Here is a 19,574-nt window from a genome sequence, read left to right as displayed (position 1 = left end):
GAACAGCTCTGCCTGTCATACACTGTTTCATATACTGTAAGTCCTCAGTTTATTGTCACTCTCAAATAAACTGTGTTGCTGCGTTTTATGCTAAGTTTGAACACGGGCTTCCCAGAGAACAGCGTGTTAACCTACAGGTCCATGAGTACTGTTCAGATCGCACAGTACTACTGAAGATATCCAGGAGAGGGAAGTGAGACAACCCCAACAGAGCAAAGCAAGGGAGTTACCTGGCAGTGCAGTGTGCTGGTGAGCATCTTCGGTGGGAAGCATCAGCAAGCACATCCAGAGAGTACAGAGGAGATAATGGATTGAACTGGAAAGTCAAGAGATTTTATTTAAGCAAAGCATTAAAAGAAATAATGTCCAGATAAAGCTCCTCAGATCTATTTTTTAGCTGTTCACACAGTATAAGGAGACCTTCCTGGCACCTCAAGGGTTGAGACTAGATGAGGACAGACTCTCACTTTGTAGAGAAAAAAGTCACTGTTATGAATTGTGCAAGCACAGAACTTTCCACAGAGCAGCTCCCATATTCCCAAGGGTTGTGTATATCACTGAAACAGCCCTCTAGAAGATTCAGATCCCCCAGGTTAAGTTCACAATGAGCTCCCAATTCATTCCACGGCAAGTGAGTTGCTCCTTCCACTCCCAACCAACCTCACAAACTGTCTTTGCAAACTGCTTAAAACAAATTTTTGAAACAATGCATGGTCAGGCTAATGTAAGATCCTCTGTTAGACATACACTAGACAAATCCTGAGGGCATCAAACCTCCACAAGACGGCTTGCTGTAGAAAATGCAGTGGTCGGGATTTTTAATGGTCAGGACAGAAATGGAATAATCTGGTCAATCAATGCATGGAACAAACTTTGCTCAATATATAAGTAGAAGCTTTAGACTGGTAGTCTGTCTGGGGCACCTCCTTTATACTTCCATTTGGCATTTTGTCTTTATTTATAATTCACACCTCAAGCAGGAAATGAATTTCTCTATGCTTTGCAGAGTGCTACACCAACCTCCAGAACACTTTTCTTGTATTACTAGGACTACTGATGCATTTTTAAATAAGGACAAAGGAACAATCCACACCTGTAGCATGACTCATCATACAAGCTATCTGCAACTTCAGAACTCGGTACTAGCCCTTTACCCTCCATCTTTCTGAGAAAGAAGATGCACCACAAAGCTGCTGCTATCAGGGAGCTCCTCCTTAAGTGAGACCGCTCATTTACTGTCAGTGAAGTAACACTGCAACTGCACAGTAGGGAGAATCACCAGGAACCCTCTGTTACTAGAATGGCTGATTCAAGCCCATTTAAGAAAAACAAAAGTTACTTACTTTTGGTCATTTTAAAGCTTATGTAGTTACTCTTATCTTTAGCAATATAAAAGCAATCTTAAAATGTTCTCGTTAATGGAAAATACACAATTGCACAAAGGCTTGAAAATTAATTCTTGCCATACACATATTTTTAGTCACCTGAAAGGTAAAACAAATTTCAGTCCTACTGCTCACCAACCATAAAACAACTCACATAGGAATATAAAGGAGTGTGTATGGCCAGGAACACTGTTACAACATGACTGCTCAAATGGAAGATTGTTGTTTTTTGCTCTTTGCTACTAAGAACCTGAGCTTTTATATCTTAAGTAAAAAAAACCTCTAACACTGAAGCTAAGAAAGACTTACTGGAGAATATAAAAGTGCACAGGCAAGAATTTCAGTTACAAGAATGCCTATTTCTCCTGCTTATCACCTCTTACATTTTCCTGTTACAGCTGCTATTTAACTACAGCATTTAAGCTCACCAGTTTTTCCCTTCTCTGTGGATGTGACTATCAGGTAGAAGCCTGAGCCAAACAAGGCAAAACAAAGCATTTAAAAAGAGAAAAATGTTCCAATTCTTATGGAATTTTGAGAGGCCAAAGCTCCTCCTGTCAAGAGGTATTTTCCCTCACATTCACTGTCAGAAAAGAAGGCCTACACTAACCTGAAATAGGGAGATAAATAAAAGGATTTCCTGAGATATTCAGTTTAAATAGACAATACAATGCCTGAGAAATGGGTTGTGTTCAAAGCCCAGAAGACATCAGGTAACAAAATGAGAAGGGACAGGACTGCCTTACCTCATGTGCACAGGCCACAGTGTGTGGGAAATCAGAAGCCAGCATTGGGCTCTTTCTAGAGAGAAGGAAACCAAGAAAATAAAAAAGGAAGAGCAGAGTCACCTTACCTGGTTGCGATCTCTCTTCCCCATGGATGGTAACCAAAAACTGGAAGGAGGCAGAGTCGAAAGGACAGGTGGGAGCAATGCCAAGGAAGGAACATGGGGGGAAAAAAAGGAGGGTTGGGGGTAAGAAGATAAGGGGAAGGGAAGAACAAAGATAGAGGGAGAAGGAAAAAGATTAAACATCATCAGGAGTCATATTAAAAACAACAAATTTCAGATCCAAAGAAGAAAATAAGGTATCAGCAGCTGGTGAAGGCTGGTCCCACTGCGCTACAGTCAAGATGTGCGATCCTTACCTACCCATTCCCCAGAACAGCATTAGGGAGATGCCAAAGGATAGGCACCATGACTATTTCCAGTGCTGACTACAATTTAAATACACTAACTGGGGAAAGAGACAGAACATCAAGGAAAGAAAAAGTAATTTCACAGCTGCCTTGTCAGCATCATTTCTGCGGTCTAGGTATGCACCCATAGTGTGGGTCCACAAAGCAGCATTTTTAAAAATGAACGTATGGGGCTCAGTCCTCTCTTAATGTCCAAAAGATCTGCAGTTACTGCAATGGCACATAATAAGGGAGGAGGAAAGAAAAAGCTGACTGCAAAAAAAAAAGGGTCATATGAGTAGTGTCCACACACTGAGGCAGCCTTATATAAACATACATATAAAACAAAGGGGAAGTCAGCAATTTTGAGTAAGAAAACAGAGAAGCCATCAGTAGAATCCTGTATCCCATTCCACAGGTTATGCTTAAGTGTCCACCCAGCTCTTCGTGTCCTTCAGCCCCAGAATGGAAGAGGACCCTATAGTTCTTCCTCCCCTCCCAGAGTTCTATACAACAGTTGTTAAGGGCCTTACTCTTTCTGGCGCGGATCACTAACAATATGACCTAGCCTCTCGGTGCCCAGAGTGCTCATGGAGGTCTCCTGAAACACAAAGACAGGTAAAAGGTTGCAAACTCTCACACAGTGAGCAGAGAATAGCTTGTTGCTGCCAGTAAGAACAAATCTTACTCCCCTGGGTCACATCCTTTCCTTACCAGCTCACTCTCAGCTAAACATTTTCACTCCTTCCTTTTAGAACTTCACCTGAGATGATTTAACTAATAAGAATGGCAGAAAATAATTCAATTTTATTTATGAGGTTTGCTGTTTATTTTTAGTTATGATAATTGCTTACAGAGGAATACGCCAGGGACTGGACTAGTACAAAGTATGCAGCACAAGGATGCGTGAGAGCCCAGGAAATGGCTACGAAGTGCTTCTTTCCACGTTACTGGGGTCAGTCGGCCAGAAACCAGCTAAGATAGGACACTACACTGTTCCAATAACAGTGGGGATTCACCAACCACCAATGAATAAAATAAGGAGTGAAAGCATGATGCTTTTGTCCTTTCTGAAAGCAGCAATTCAGCAGCAGAACCTCTAGCAACTCAAGAAAAGGTAGGTCCTAGGAGAAAGGACTTAAGGACTTGCTCTGGGAGCAGGTTACTTCCTGCAAGACGCCGCCCTGTGTATGTGCTCGATGCTGGCATACACGCACACACATAGCCTGAAGCACCAGTTGTTCACATCTGCATAGCAACTGCCTCCAAGAAAGAAGTATACTTTTCAGCAAGGGGCTGAAGATGAGGGCAAAAGTCTTTCACAGGTAAGGTTCTTTTGTGCCAGGTATATGGGCGCAAAACACTCAAAGTTTGGGGGCAGTTGTAGCAGCAGGGGTGAAAGATGGGCTATTTGTTACAGCAGAAAAATTATTAACTTAAAGTGCCATAATGTTTAAATTTACGGTTTATTACTGTGTAAATTACAAGCCGTACTTTTGGTAATTAGCAGCTCGCTAGCGGGGAGCTCTGAATGAAACTCATTATTTATGATTACAATTTCGAGAGAGATGGGGAAGGGGGAGCAGTGACCTCCGCTGCAAATGACAAAGATCCCTTTAAGGTGATGAAGATGAATTAAACAAGTAAATATTATCCTTCTCATTTGGATCATTAGAGGTGTGCCGCCAGGCCCAGTCACTTGCAGGTGGCCTGAGGAACCCTTCCTAAAGTCAGTTTCTTGCCAGCTGAGGATTCATATTTTGAATGCCGGTTACAATTAAGCAAGGTGAGTGGAAGAAAGAAGGGGCAAACAAAGATCTTTCAAGTATGACTGAACAGAAGGCAGCTGTCGCACTCCTCTGGACTCCAGGCCCCTCTAAGACACCTCGTTAGCAGACTACAGCCAGCCAGCTCAGAACTTATGCCAATGTTTTCAAAAGCACAGGGCACATCACAACAAAAAAAAAGCCAAGCACAGCCACCTTCCTTCTCAGAATCATCTTTTACAACAAACAGCAGCACTCATCACTCCATGATGCAGACCCAACCAGGTGTATCCCTCACTTTTAGACAGACATCTGCAAAGTATTGTTTGTTCTTTTAGAAAAAGGACTGATATTTTGTTTGGTGTTTGCCCTACATGTAATAAAACTAGTCCATGGTTTTTGTCAGCTTCGTCTGCATTTACTGCATATACCTTTTTATTCTCCTGTCTTCCTACTAAAAATGCAACTGCTAAAACCACCTTCCTTTGCTGCCATTCATATCAGTCTTCTTCCTTATATAAAATTTGGCCTTCCTTCACCTTTGAGCCACCTCTCTGCCCTTGTAGCCTCAGATGAGCATGCACAAGTCTCATGCCATCATCATTTTCCCCTACATTCTGTCTAAATCTTCTTGATATTTATGCTCCCTGTCATTCTTCTTCAGGCCTCCTTTCATACTGCTTTTAGCGCGGATCAGCTGTCTTTGCCACTCCAAACATGCCTTAAAATCCACTTCGTCTCTCAATCATCTTCTGACAGTCAAAGCAGTTAAACAAATCAAACAATACATGAAACAAAAAATATACAGGACCACTTTCCACAGAAAACAATTTACATGGTATCTTAGAATAGTACTTCAGGACTGATCAGAATCTCAGATACAAAATTACCATCTTCCAAAAGGGCATACCTTGCCAACCAGCCTCCTCCGACCTTTACGGAGACAACGGGCAGCAGCTCCTGGAAGGCGATTCAGGCGAGCATGAAATCCTGAAAACCAAATGCAGAAAAACTGAGCAATGAACACAGAAGATTCTTCCTAAAAAAACCACCAGGAAAACCCCTTAGTTCAGTAATCAAATCAGATCCTCTGTCTCTTTGTTTTTCAGTCTCGAAGATGTAGATATGCCAGTTTTTTCACAAATCAAATAAAATCCTTAGTTTTAGAAAAAGGAAGACTGCCAGCAGGCAGCTGGTATGACTATTTCAGTAAACTCTCCAATAGTGCAGCTTTTTCTTAACTGGATCTTAAAAAAAAAACCAAAACAGATCACCAATACCAGTTTAAATGCAACACCTACAAACAGAATCTACCCTTGCCATCACATCAAAAGTTCTCAAACACATATGGACCTCACCTCTCTGAGCCGGCCGTGAGGGCAAAAGGAAGGTGGAAACAGAGAGCTTGTCCAGGCCTGAGTCAATCCTCTCCACTTCAGATCGGTGATCAGCTCCCCACTTGGGAAGAAGGTTGGGGACAGTGAATCCTGGAACACATTCTCCTTCATAAAACCAATCACTTTGCTCATCATCTCCTAAAGAAACAGGATGGAATTAGCCACAAATAACATCACTGTCTCCTCTGACAGTCCCTCAAAATACAAGTAGGCATATCTGAATGTGAAACAGCTGAAGTCTCATTAGGAATTCCTTCTTGAAGAGCCGTATATTTGTATTCTGTTTCAATGATCCTCTGTAACTATGGGGCCTCACTAAATGCTTTAAACTATCCAACTCATCAGTCTACAGAATTTCCCTGTAGAACAAAGCCTCTTTATAGACCTGCCTAGGGCAGGTTTAGCACTCTGTTGCTACTGCATCTCATCAACCTTAGTTCAGTGTTGTGTGATGTCTTATGCAGAACTCTTTCTCCGAAGTAATTACTGTGACACCAGTAGAGGCCAACCATTTGGCACATGTTATAGGCTGTCACAGGAGAGACTTCACAAGAGGGGAAGACCAGGCTCACAGAGTAAGCAAAAGAAACATACTGATGAGAAAGACCCCTAGTCTCCTAAGACAGCAGCCAAGACAAAAACACATAACTATGAGAAACGGTCACTCTGGGTGACCATGCTGTGAGTTGCTCTCAATCAAAATTTCTTAGAATCTCTCAGAACTACAAATGCTCTGCAAAACTAAAGCAGCAGCAACAGAAGTCATGACCAAAGTCTCCATGGAGCTGGGTCACTGCAGTTAATGCAGTTACAGTCTAAAACTGAACTGCATCAGACACTGTTCATAGTAAATCTGTCTGGCCAGAAATTCCCTGAGAGCAGTAGCACATGAGCAGCATATGAAAAAAAAGCAGGAGGAGGGCAAGGAACCTGACACACATAGCGTTTCAGTGGCCCAACTCACAAACAGTCCCATGTAATTGCAAGGTTCTTCATCTTGCCTTAAAAAAGTAACACACCTACCCTAGGGAAAACTCTCATTTGCCTACCATTAAGCCTTAACTCAAGCATCCCCACTTACTCTCCTTTCCTCACTGAGTTACATTATTCCTGTCCAAAGTCCATGATGCCTACCCACACACCTTGCTGGGAAAAAAAAAGAAAAAAAAAGGTACAAGAAAGCAAAAAACTCATCTAGTGAGAATGCTGCAATCTTGCACATAACTGAAGGAGCAACACATAAAACCAGCTCCAATCAGCAACAGGTAGGACAGCCAGAACACTTTATCCCAAAGCTCTGACATTGTTTTTTCTGTCATGTATCAAGTTAACCTAACAGTTACATCTTAAAATATAAACATCCCATCTCCACTTCATAGTAAAATAAAAGTAAGTAATGTTTGATAGTTCTTCTAAGAGACCATAATTTGTGCAAAATTATTCCTAGAAATTTGGGTCTATGAGCATAGTGCCCTGTCATACCTCAAATCACTATTTTCACAAGACAAACTTTAACAATCAGCATCATATGCTAACACTCCATTAATTTTCACTGTGAGAGATCCCAATGCATGTAACAAATATAAAACCAAATAAACCCCACCTTACAATCAAATTATGAACTAGGATCATTCTCTGCTCACAGAAGTGTGCTGGTATGTGCAATTGCAAAGATGATTTATTTAATTAGCAACAGCAAAAATATTACATGATGTAATCTCAAAAGAAGAAGGGGAAAAAACTAGATTTATTTAAGAATGCTGCCATCTTAAATTTCCCATTATTCAGCTTGGAATTGTGCTGGAAAACTATTTCTAAGGTGATGATCTGTGACAAAAAAAAAATTGTGCTCTCTCTGTCTCACTGACACAGAGAGTTGTTTTTTTATTTACTTTATGACTAGGAATTGTCAAGATAGAAAAAAGGGAAAAGGAGATATTTTTTATTTAGTCTGAAAGTGCAACAATATTTTTAACCCTTTTAACATAACTGTAAGCTAAAACATCTTGGCCAGAAAGCTATCACAGTATAAACTGAACAGGGAGAGACCTGACAACGAGGATGTCAAACCTTTTCTAGTACCTAGACAGGGAAGGCTGTAATTGGACTTCATTAATTTATCTAAGTAATATTTCTACATGTTCCTGTATATTGAGCATCCTACTTCTAGTTGCAGCCAAAAATTAATGTCTAAAACAGGGTATAAAATCAGGGCAAGTATATAGGGCAAGCATACAGACAAGTATATATATATATACACTACACAGTCTCCATCAATCTTGTGTCAGGTGATGAAGTAAAACACTTCAGTCACCACTCTGCTTCATCATCTGATATACAAGTGCTCGCTAATTTCAGCTCCCTGTGAACAGTCATCAGTAAAAAGAGAGGGCAAAAGATTCTACTTTTCTGTTGCTTTTGAAGAATTGGAGTCTGGAAACAGTTATTTTTCAGCAAAGGTCAAAGCTGATATTTGAAATCCCTACTCTTAAGGAAAGTATTATACTCACCTAAGATCACAACAGATTGGTCCTACAGCCTAAAATATGATCAGAAAACACATAGGCATGTTTGCTATCATCGTGTTGCCTCACACAGGTACCTGGGCCAGTAACAAGCTGGTGGAAGCAGCATATATTATTGAGCTACTGATGCTACTTCCTTTAGCACTCATATTCCCAGAAGAGATCTCATCCAAATCTTAGCTTGTGAAATGTGACAGAATCAGAGTGCACAGAATTGCAGGTCTCCAGGGTCACATTCCACATGCTCCAAATATAATAGTCCTCAGTGCCTATGTGCCTCCTAGAACCCATTTCACACTTACTTCTGCCGTATCCCCCATCAACTGGACACTGTTCTGTTGGTTGATAAATAAAACCAGATTGCACTTCACACTCAAAACTCCTAAGAAACCACTTCTTCAACAGACATTGAAAATACCATGATCAATTAATGCACATACGAGCAAGGGAGGAACACATATTTAAAGACATAAAACCCATCATGTATTACCATCATCTTCCTAGCACAGCCTATTAGGTGACTTTTCAGTATTAAGTAACTTTTTTCCCCATCTTCTCTTCCTGCCCATAGAGAAAACAAGTAGCAGATTCAGGCACTAATGGTATGTAGGCAACACCTAAAACACCTCTAGAAACAAATCATAAGCTGTGCTTTTTCCTTATGAAGAGCTCTCAAATTCCTCTTGTATGTCTGTGCCTTTCCACAGTAATAGCTTCTTATATTGCAAATATTATGGATCTGATACACAAAGTATTTCAGCAGGAAAAGTGTAGTGTTATGAAAATCATACATTTGTAGCCCTCATCTCATTTCTTAACTTCTAGCCACTCCCTGCCACTGGTTTTTCTCACACACTTCCCTCTCTGTGCTCTTGCATGTCAAAGAAGTGCAGATCTTCTTTGCATTTGTAAAGAAAGTAAGAAACTCCCCAGCAGCACATGAGGAAAATCACAGGACCCTTGTTACCTTGACGGCCTTCATCATTGGTGAACAGGCCAGTATCACTGCTGCTGCATACACTGCTGGTTTCACTGGAACAAAAACAGAGAAAAAAAACATGGCTACAATTGCAACGGGCACAAAACAAAAACCACTCTACTACAGTTTACTAGCTTCTCCAAGACCAAAGTGCTTTACATGTCTCACAAAAATTGCATTTCAGATATATGACTGGCTCTGGAACAGAACATAACTGCTTTCTACTAAAACCTACCAATGCTGCATTACTTGAAAAAGAGTAGAATCCTGTATCTAGTTTAGTTCTAAGTTATCAAGAAGTAATTAATAAAATGGCATTTGCCTCCGGTACTAGAATTAATAACCTAACTCTGACATCATCTGGAATACTAACCAGGAAATTAAGAGCAGTTAAAAACTCTGTCCTTGGGTCACTTAACAGCTACTGAAAACCCTCTGAAGTTTTCTACTTCAGATTCCTTTCCCTCAAAAATGTTACACTGTCACACACACAGCCCCCCCCCAGCAACTTCTATTTTATATGGAGTAAAGAGCAGCTGCGACATTTACAAGGCTCCAGCTAAATACCTTAGCACAGCATAACTTGCTGCTGCTGAATGCAACCTTGTTATAGCATGTTTTGCATTTGCTGAAGCAGTTAAGAGATTTAATTCTTGAACAAAAGAATAAAGCTAGAAATTAATGTGTAGAAAGCCATTAATTGACTGCAAAACTGGATGAATACTTGTAGGAGTACATGCTCATGTCAGTCCCAAGCATCTGAAGGCTTTAATGCTGACACGAAATCATCCCTTGGACACTTCAGGCAATACTTCCTCCGATTTAGCTGAGAGATTACTAGGACAAGCAGAAACCACTTACTGTCTACTCCCTGAGCACTAAGACCTAGATGCGAACATCAGGTGTAAGTCAGCACTAGAATCAGGCTCCAGTCAGGGAATGCTGTTTGAAAGTATCTCTGGATGCCTCTTTTCCAAGGAAATTGGATCATACTAGAGACCAGTATCAACTGGAAACACCTTGATTTAAAAGGCTGAATGATGAGGGACCACAAAGTATGTCACTCCAAAGAACTGCAGGCACAGAATAAAACCCTATTTTGTGAGTACATTACTGCTCTTAGAAAATGCACTCTAAAGTACAGCATCAACTTATCATGCTGGATATCTAAAACTCTGCATCTTCATCACTGTATAACGGATGAACAAACTGTACATCATTCTCACATTTCAGCATGTAAGTTAATATCAAATTCCAAATTAATCCGTTATAAAGCTTGGCCATGCATTCACCCTCCCACATATACACCACAGCAATTAAGGCCAAGGACTGAGAACCATGAATTAATCCTTTCATCCCAAACTCTCCTAACAACTCACTATTTGACCCTGGGCCGATCTCTTAGTGTGCCTGCTTTCCCTTTTGATAGCGTGGATAAACAATCCTCACAAGCTGCAGATGCAAGGACCGAGTAACTGCTTCATAAGGGTTTTAGCATCCTCAGAGGAAAGGTGCCCAAGAAAGAAAAAAGCATTGACAAGATTCCAGGTCATATAAATAGTACTTTAAGCAGGCTGTTGAGATGCTCTTTAGTTCCTTATAGATATGCATCACTCCAGTGCTCTACCAGAACAAACTTTCAGGGATCTCACCCTCTTCACCACCCCTTTTACACTGCAGGGCTGAACACAAACTAGACTCCTATGCAGGCCTTTCTGCAGGTCCAGTAAGCACTGATTAATGACCTCCACTTGCAAAGGCGGCTACTTACCTTAACCATGAAATAATGAATGCTATTGATCCGACAAGCTACTGCTATAGAGTGTTATTGATCACCCAATCTTTGGTTAAAATGGTCCTCATTTAGCAATTTCACTGTCGCAAACACCTGGAGCAAAGCATGCTTATAATTAAATAGTTTGGGGGAGTTAAAGTGAGAGGTGATGGACAGAGATCTCAGGTTTCCCCCATTTATTCTTTTGCCTGAGCTATTGTTTGTGTCAGGAGAGATATTGATTTTCTATAAAAATAAGAAAACAAGAGGCACCGAGGGGCTGCAGAAGGTCAGGCTGGGCTGGAGAAGGAGGGGAAGCTGAACACTCTGTCTTTGTCATTTGCCTTCCAAGAGAGGGGATTTTTTTTTTTTTTTATGGAGAGACTGGCCTCCAATTCATCAGCTTAGGCAGACTCATGAATGCAACGGCAGGCTGTCATTGAAGCAGCTCCCTTCCAAAGGGTGAAGTAACTTAACTGCACACTCAGGATGAGCGATGGTCACATTCTCAGGCCAGAATATTGTACTGGTTTTGGCTTGCATAGAGTTAAATTTTTCTCACAGTAGCAGTATTTTTCTCACAGTAGTATGGTTCTATGTTTCGGATTTGTGATCAGTGTTGATAACACAGGGATGTTTTAGTTGTTGCTGAGCAGCACTTACACAGTGCCAAGGCTGCCAGTGAGCAGGCTGGGGGTGCACAAGAAGCTGGGAGGGTACACAGCTGGACAGCTGACCCTGACTGACCCCAGCGATATCCTTCATCATATAATGCCATGCTTATCAATAAAAGCTGGGAAAAAGAAGCACGAAGCCAGGGACATTTGGAGTTGTGGTGTTTGTCCTCCCAAATAATGTTACAAATGATGGAATGCTGCATTCCTGGAGATGGCTGAACATCTGCCTGCTGATAGGAAGTACTGAATTTTTATTTTGCTTTGCTTGCACACATAGCTTTTGCTTTACCTACTAAACCAACTTTACCTCAAGCTTAGAGCTTTCTTACTTTTATTCCTCCATTTTCCTCCCTCATCCCTGTGTGGGAGTGAGCAGGCAGCTGTGTGGAGCTGAGCCGCCTATCTGGGTTAAACCACAACAAACACATCACCATTAAGCCAGTGAAATCTCATGGCATTGGAGGGTCAGTAGAATTCCAGGTTTGAAAAAGTCACATTATGAGTTTTGGTACTTGAAAACAGGTGAGACCAACTGCGTATCTTTCACAAGTAAACACACCACTCTAAGTGATATTTTAGACAGCTCTTGTACTATGGTTTGTTCTGCCCACAAACCAAACCCAGACCATTCTGGAAGTACTCAGCTCAGACCAACAAGAGAAAGAACTTCAACACTCAATATATAATTTGCCTTTGTTTTATTATGGCTGCAGGGAATCTCAAAACATTTAGGGACAGAAAGGCATGTTACTTCTAACAGTCTTAGCAGTTAATTGTCACCCTTGTACAAATACACAAATGACTGCTTAAACTAAAACCACGTGTTTCCTCTGTTGTTTCCACAATTATTTATAGATCAGGCACTGGGTCACATAATTACCCATTTAAGAACCATCATCATTCATGTTGCTGCACATCCATCCTTCTCTCAATTTATGTTCACCTTTTGCCATGTTTGACAAACAATTTCAAAGATTTCATTTCATGCACACTTTGAATCACAATACTGCAGCTCATCTTCCTCCAGGAAAAAACTGGGCATAGTTGCACAAACAAACTATTAAAAAAAACCTATCTCCTCATTAAGAATCCATATCCAAGATTTTCTCAGTGAATGGGAGTTTATCAACTGAATACAGTAGGTTTTGACCTGACTTAGGACAAGAAGCCTTCTAGAAAGTAGAGAAAATACTGGATATTTTGGCATTTACAGATTCATTCCTGCATAACAAACCAAAGCAAGTGTCAGTGGAGGGAAGGAAAAAGACGGTTTAAAAAAAATCCATTCTGAATATACAATTTAGTTTGCTTGAATACCCATTTCGTTTTGTGACATTCCCTACTGCTAGAGGAGTGAACAGTAGTGGAACCAGTTCAGTACGAAAGTTTTGTAAATCACCAGATCACCACAGATTGCTTCCAAGTCCCACAAGCAGCATCAGTCACCTTTCTTCCCATCAGCTCTCCACACCATTTGCTCTCCTTGATACACAATTTTCTTCTCCCTTTCTCAGGATATGCCCTTGTCATACATCTGTGCAAAGTACTTCTCTTACTGTACCAGAAAATACAGCTAGAACACAGTGGGAGTGAGGCAAACACAATTTCACTGTGCTGCTAGCAGCAAAGTGCTATATTTAGAGCAGCGGAGACCAAAGCATGATCCTCCACTGCTGCGAGGAATACTCCACAGTGAAGAGGGCTGTATGTATTCCTCCCTCCAACGGAGGCCCTCCCTAATGAGTCATAGCACAGATCACACATGTGGTGTTGGAGAGGTCAAATATTCCAAGTGCTAGCTTTCCAGAGAGAATCCCAAGGACTTGGCAGCAGATGGTAAGTGTCATTTGATGCATATACTTGCACAATAATTAGTCTGAGAGCAAGGGACAACTGAGACAGAACAAAGCCATCTCCCAGCATGGTCCTGAGGTAACAGTCTGGACACAGCTCTTTATTTTACTCTTTCCAAGGCTGGCACAAACAAAGGCTGGATGAAAGCCTGGTGGTTTAAGTTCAAGTTGGACTTGATGGAACAGACTCTGACTGGTGTTAAAAAAAACAATTCAAGGAACACTGTCCATCACTGCCACATCTAGTAAGGGTATCTCTCAGTCCATCACCACTGACATGCAACATTCAGGAGCTACTTAGCACACTTCTTTTCCCGGACTATTAGCAAACAGCTCTGAGAAGACAAAACTGCTTTAACAACTAGTAACAAAAAGTTTCCATACACAAGTTTCTTGTAAAGCCCCACTTCCCACCCACCTTTTATCAACAACAGCCACTCTTAAAAGAAAAAATTGACCACACTGTAACAGTTGCATGCTACAAATCACAACTGACACAGTAAAAATGCCAGTGGTTCCATGGACCCAGGACAGTGAGAACTTACTATAACCTAAGCTTTTCACAGAGTCCAAAGAAACACCACTGAGAATTTTGCACTTCCAGCTATCATCCACAAAGCCGTAATAGTGAAGTGCCACCTGTCCACTCTGACAAACTGCAGGAGCTAGACTGTCACAACACTTAAATGAAACTCAACATATGAACAATCATACTGTATCAAAGAGCTAGACTTTCCAAATCAACTGTCCTCTGATAGTGACTACTACAGTGAATGCTTGAGAAAAGAACATGAGAACACGACAAATGCAGACTCTTCTGTATATTCCTCTAGCTTTTAGAAGTCAGCAATTTAAGGACTTCCCTGAGTGGGATCTTTCATCTGGTCTGTAATGTTTAACAGCCCTTGATATATCTATGCTCCACAGCTCCCTTTTGAAAGTATTTAAATTTTGACCTCTAAAATGTCCTGCAGTAGAGTTCCAAACCTCATGTTCCATGGAAAAGAATACATTTTGTTTGTTTGTTTTAAATGCCTCTCCTCAATGTCTGCTGTTCTTACACAATGATAATTAGAAAATAAGCAATCACATTTGCTTTCTGTATGCCATTCATTAAGAAATCTCCTCCATTTGATTCTTAGCAGTTGCCTCTTTTCTAATCTGAAAAATCTCTTTGGACAGAAGCAGTTTTATGACCCCAGACCTTCCACAGAGAGAATAAGTCACACTTGGGGAAAAAATTCCCAAGGGCAACACAGATTCAGAGGATGACATTTAAATGCCTCATTTTAATCCCTTTTATGCAATTCTGCCACAAATTCATCAAAGTTCTCCAAAACTGGACACCAAAACATCAGACTCCACTGTTTGTGCAGGCTTATACTGTAAGTAACATAACTTCCCCTCAACCTCTTCATCATCTCACCACATTCCCCCCATAGCTAGGCTTTCAGGATCACATCAAGAGCAGAGATGTATAACTGCAAGCAAGGTCAGACTGAAGTTCACAAAGTACCTGCACAGAGGGCTAGCAGTAATGATAGGAGACCTGATCCGCTATCTACTACTACTTATAGTAAATGCTGAAAACAAAAAACTGAGATCAGTTCATATCACTCACACAACACAAGTGCCAGCTGCGGGTTTACTCTCCAAACCATAGGCCATAAGCATGCCACGTGGTAGCTGCAAGGCCACAGACATTTCAGAGGACTCCTTGTGTAACAGGAGCCAGAAACCTACCAGCTTGCCAACTTTTCAAGGAAGCGTTCTGGGTCATCATACGGTACTGACAGGAAAGACTTGGAAAAAATCTACACTTTAGAAGCAGCTATTTCTCATCTTCAAAAAGAGAGCAGCACTGAATAATTTTAACAACTTCAAAAAGCAAGGCACAGCATTCACAAGCAGCTGCAAGCAAGGCGGCCATCTGACTAGCACAGGGAAGAAACCGAGATCTCACCATTCCGACATGTTTTCATCTGAGCCCTGTTTCTGATCATCAGCTTCACACTCCATCCGCTCCTTCCTTCCCCCTTTGCTGAGGAAGGGCCTGTTCTCTCCTGACTCGCAAAGGCCATGACTGGAAGATGTCCAAGGGGCATTCTCTTTCCAGCGTGAAAGACGCTGTTTCTTGGCTGACTTGAACCTGCAGCCCCTCTCGTAGTTCCACTCTGACACCCTGAGCTTTTGCTGGAGACTGGCAGCCACCTCTGATGTCACACGTTTGACTTTCCGTCGACGCCTGAGAGGTCGACAAGGTGCATTCTCTGTAAAGGAGTCTGACTCATGCCACAAGTGTTGCTTGCTCCTCAGGGTGGCACTAAGAGCGGGGTGTCGTTTGACCACTGCTGTGTCATCAGAGTCACTGAAATTACCCGTCAGCACCTCACGGCAATCCTTGACAGCTTCGTCCAAGCTCGACTCTGAGGCCTCGCTGTAGCAGCAGGCATGTTCTGCCTGATGTGTGAAGTCTGAGCGTCGTTTACGACCCCGTCTCTTGCGAAGCTGACGCCGCTGCTGCCGTGGGCTTAGGGCCATCTCTTCCCATAGCTCATCCAGTTTGTTTTGTTCTGAAGTCTGCTCTAAAGCTGAGGCCAAGTCATGCACCAGTTCATCCATCGGCAATGCCTACTAAAAATGACAATAAACAATTAACACCAGACATAAATACTGCTACCAACACATCACTGGACTGTAATATGCTATAGCCTTTGTAACATTAACCGAGTTAGACACTTACTTTGGAGTTACCTGGGAGGACCCAACGCAGGACAACTGCCACTTCCTGGGCTAACACTCGCTTCTTCTTTTTGCAAGGGTTAAATCCCTCTTCTAGCCATGGTGGCACAGATCTCACTACTGCAGCAGCTGGGTCAAGTGCTCTGTGTCTGAAAAGGCCTTAAGGTTGCATCTTTTGTGTTGAAGTAGCATGCTCAATTACACATCTCAAAGGATATGGAAGCCTGGAACTAATTTTTGTTAGCCGGCATCAGTAAGCCACAGAGAATGGTTAGCCTGCTTGATAAACAGATTGAGTCTTCCAAAAAGTAGACAAGCAGCAAAGCTGGGAGTAAAAGAGATGCTAAAACAGGTAGTTTGCAAGCAAGCATCGCTTCAGGAGCAAAACAAGGCGCGCGGGACCCTGGGCTCCTTAGAACAGGGTGTAGGAGACCAAGCCCCAACTCCTACTGCCGAAAAATACCACCCCTATACCTCAGGGCTGTCAGTGTGCCAAACCCAAAGTCTTGGTCAAATCCCCCACCTCACAACACCCCTCTCTCCCTACCTGTGCCTTGCAGGCGTGGGACTTCTCTCCCCACCGGGCTCAGAAACACCCGCACCCCCATCCCGGTGAACTACCCACTGCCGCAGGCCGCCTCCCTTAGTCCTCAGCAACCCGACCGCACCGACTCTCTCCTCTGAGAAGACGCCGCTGCTTCTGCCCGACGCGCCCCAGCTTCACCGGGAAAACCTGCCCTCACCGCCCCGGACGCGCCGCCTCCCGCCGGGCCTCCCCACGACCCCGCTCACCGGCCAGGGCCCCGCTCCGCCAGCCCCTCGTCAGCGCCGCTTCCGGCCTCCCCGGGCCACTTCCTCCGCCCGCCCCGCCTGCGGGCGGGGCCGCCGCGCCTCCGCCGAGCCCTGACGGCCTGGCCGCGCTAGCGCCGGTCCGCCCCGCCGCCCGGCCCGCCTCGGAGCGCGGTGCCGCGGTGCTCCTTGCTTCTCTGTCTGTTTACGCTGTGGCTGGTGCCGCCAGTGGAGCCATTACAGATCCCTTACTTGCTGGCGGGGCAGCCCTTGCCATAGACGTAACCTTTAGTTGCTTGGTTATCGTATTTTAATATACAACAAATAAACTTGGTACCCCAACTCCTCCATTTCGATGCTGCCACGCCGATTGTGTATATCCTAAATTAAACCTCACAGTGCTACTACCATCTTCTTAAAGCTTGCATCTCTTTTCCTATCATCCCATTTTACATATCACCAGCAGCCATCAGAATAAAGCTGGGTGTGAACCTGCCACCGGCCAGTTTTGCGTAACATTCCGTTTTATTTCTCAGCTTTCATGATGCTTCTTCGGGGGGTTTTGAGTGGGGTTTTTTCATCTTTTTTTGTTTTGTTTTCGGGGATTTTTTTTTTTTTTTTTTTTTTTTTTTGGCTGGGGGGGTTTTGGTGGGTTTTTTTGTTTGTTTGTTTGTTTGGTTTGGTTTGCGGTTTTTTGTTAGTTGTTTTTTTGGTTTGGTTTTGGCTGGGGGCTGGGGGTGGTTTTTTTGTTTGGGTTTGGTTTGGTGTCGTTTAGTTTTGGGGGGTTGTTTTTCAGAAGGGTGTTTGGGGTTTTCTTAACCCAGGTAGCTGCACTCAAATTCAAGCCAATACTGGTTTGTTTTTCAAGTAATATTTTACAGTGCAGCATATCAAAAGTTTTGCCAAAGTCCATATATATATATATATATATATATATATATATATATATATATATTACGTTTGAGGTATTCACTAATATTGTATATTTAATCAAAAGAAAGTAATCAGATGTATTTCTATGTGATTTTTTTCTCTATGCTGCTAATTGCTCACAGATCTCGTATCCTTTGTATTTTTACTTTTTCCCTTCATTTCTGTTTATTCCATCATGTTGCCAAGAACAGAAGTTACTCTGAAAGGGTGATATTTGCCAAGATCACTGCCTCCTCCATGCTCCCACTGCACAAGACTGGCACTGTGTTTGCTCTTCCTCAGTCCTCTGGCACCCTCCCTAGTTTGTCAAGATATTCAAAAATAACTGAATCCTTGAGTTTGCCATTGATTCTTACACCCCAATAGGACAAGCTTCATTTAGCTTTGCTGAGCTTTCTTCATGCTGTTTATCTAACCAGTCCTTTATGTCAGTCTGAGCTGTCATGTTAACATTTTCATTTCCTTGTAGTTCTCTATTATTTCCTTGGAAATGAAATATTAAAAGAAGAAAAGCAGTCATTAGGTAGATATTTTTTATCCCATTTCCAATAGCTGACTTGATTAAAGTTACTTTATGTGCACCAATTTGCCTGTAAAATTCCGTCCTTTTGTCTTTTTAACCCTTTCTGGGGCAGTAACTCACCTTACTTGCTAGCAGCATTTTGTTTTCCCTGCCAGTTTCCTATTTCCAATACAGGGGTTTTCTTTTTACTCTCAGATCTGAGAGCAAATCCCTCCTAAAATCTAATCCTGTTTCACCGCTGCAATCCTTTTTCATGCTTCAGGATATAGAACAGCTACAAAATGTCTGGGTTAGAGAAAAACTCCCCTGATGGGAAGGTTATTCTGTAAACATCCACTTCAGAGCTTCTTACCCCTTCATTTGAAGCACGCTATACTGGCTGCCGTTCCAGGCAGGATAACAAACCAGACAAACAATTGTGTACAAGAAATCCTGTATTCAGATGTCCTGGGGAGATGGCAGCAGGTGCCCACTCTAATTTCTCTTATTTTCCCCTCATTTCCCAACTAGTTCTCTGCCATTTCTGTAGGTCGACAAAATGTTTTGCAACTGGTATAAGTTGTACTTCACCTGTCCATTATTTTTTTCCACATTCAACACTCAAACCCAAATTTCTGCAGATGTTGTCAGCATTTGGCCTGAGTAAAGACAACATACTGGAACACAGGGTCGGTTTTCTGTGAGAGAGGGCAAAAGTAAGAGACAGGATGAAAGTGCTCTTGCAATTGCAGGAGTCCCAAGAACTAAAAGGGTGCCACAAAGGAGCACTGATGCCTATGGGGAAAAATCAGAAAATTTGGAACAGGAATTCAAGAAATGTAATGAGGCAGTTGGGATAATCTGGTTTTGAGCAGTTTATGGTATTTCTGTCCAGTCTTACAAGGTTCACCCTGACATGAGTCAGCAACAGTAAATTTTAAATCCTTGCCTGCATTCAACTTCATCTCACATCTCTGGCAAATTGTTTACTCTCTGTGCACTTTGTAGGTTGCCTGAATGGGAGCTGGCCCAACTTCTCAGCACTAGTTTTGCTCATTAAATGCTCCAGGGATATG

The 19,574-nt window shown here is 42.3% G+C and overlaps 1 protein-coding gene across 9 annotated transcripts in view; it reads right to left on the bottom strand.

Annotated features, from left to right (window-relative positions):
* Window positions 1-17,112, bottom strand: part of GPATCH2L (G-patch domain containing 2 like) — a 34,111-nt gene extending 16,999 nt beyond the window's left edge. For 2 of the 9 annotated variants that reach the window (XM_082282748.1, XM_082282752.1), the window contains exons 1-9: window positions 16,943-17,047; window positions 16,276-16,423; window positions 15,496-16,166; window positions 9,217-9,281; window positions 5,686-5,862; window positions 5,238-5,317; window positions 3,095-3,162; window positions 2,239-2,278; window positions 231-316 (exon numbers count right to left, since the gene is read on the bottom strand). In XM_082282748.1, coding sequence (XP_082138874.1) covers window positions 231-316; window positions 2,239-2,278; window positions 3,095-3,162; window positions 5,238-5,317; window positions 5,686-5,862; window positions 9,217-9,281; window positions 15,496-16,154 — 1,175 coding nt within the window. In that variant the 5' untranslated portion in view covers window positions 16,155-16,166; window positions 16,276-16,423; window positions 16,943-17,047. The other 7 variants (XM_082282754.1, XM_082282755.1, XM_082282756.1 and 4 more) reach the window with 6 other exon arrangements.
* Window positions 17,113-19,574: the final 2,462 nt, after the last annotated feature.

This window comes from Coloeus monedula, assembly GCF_965178545.1.
Source record: "Coloeus monedula genome assembly, chromosome: 6".
NCBI lineage: Eukaryota > Metazoa > Chordata > Aves > Passeriformes > Corvidae > Coloeus > Coloeus monedula.
This window is presented reverse-complemented; position numbering and strand designations above follow the sequence as displayed.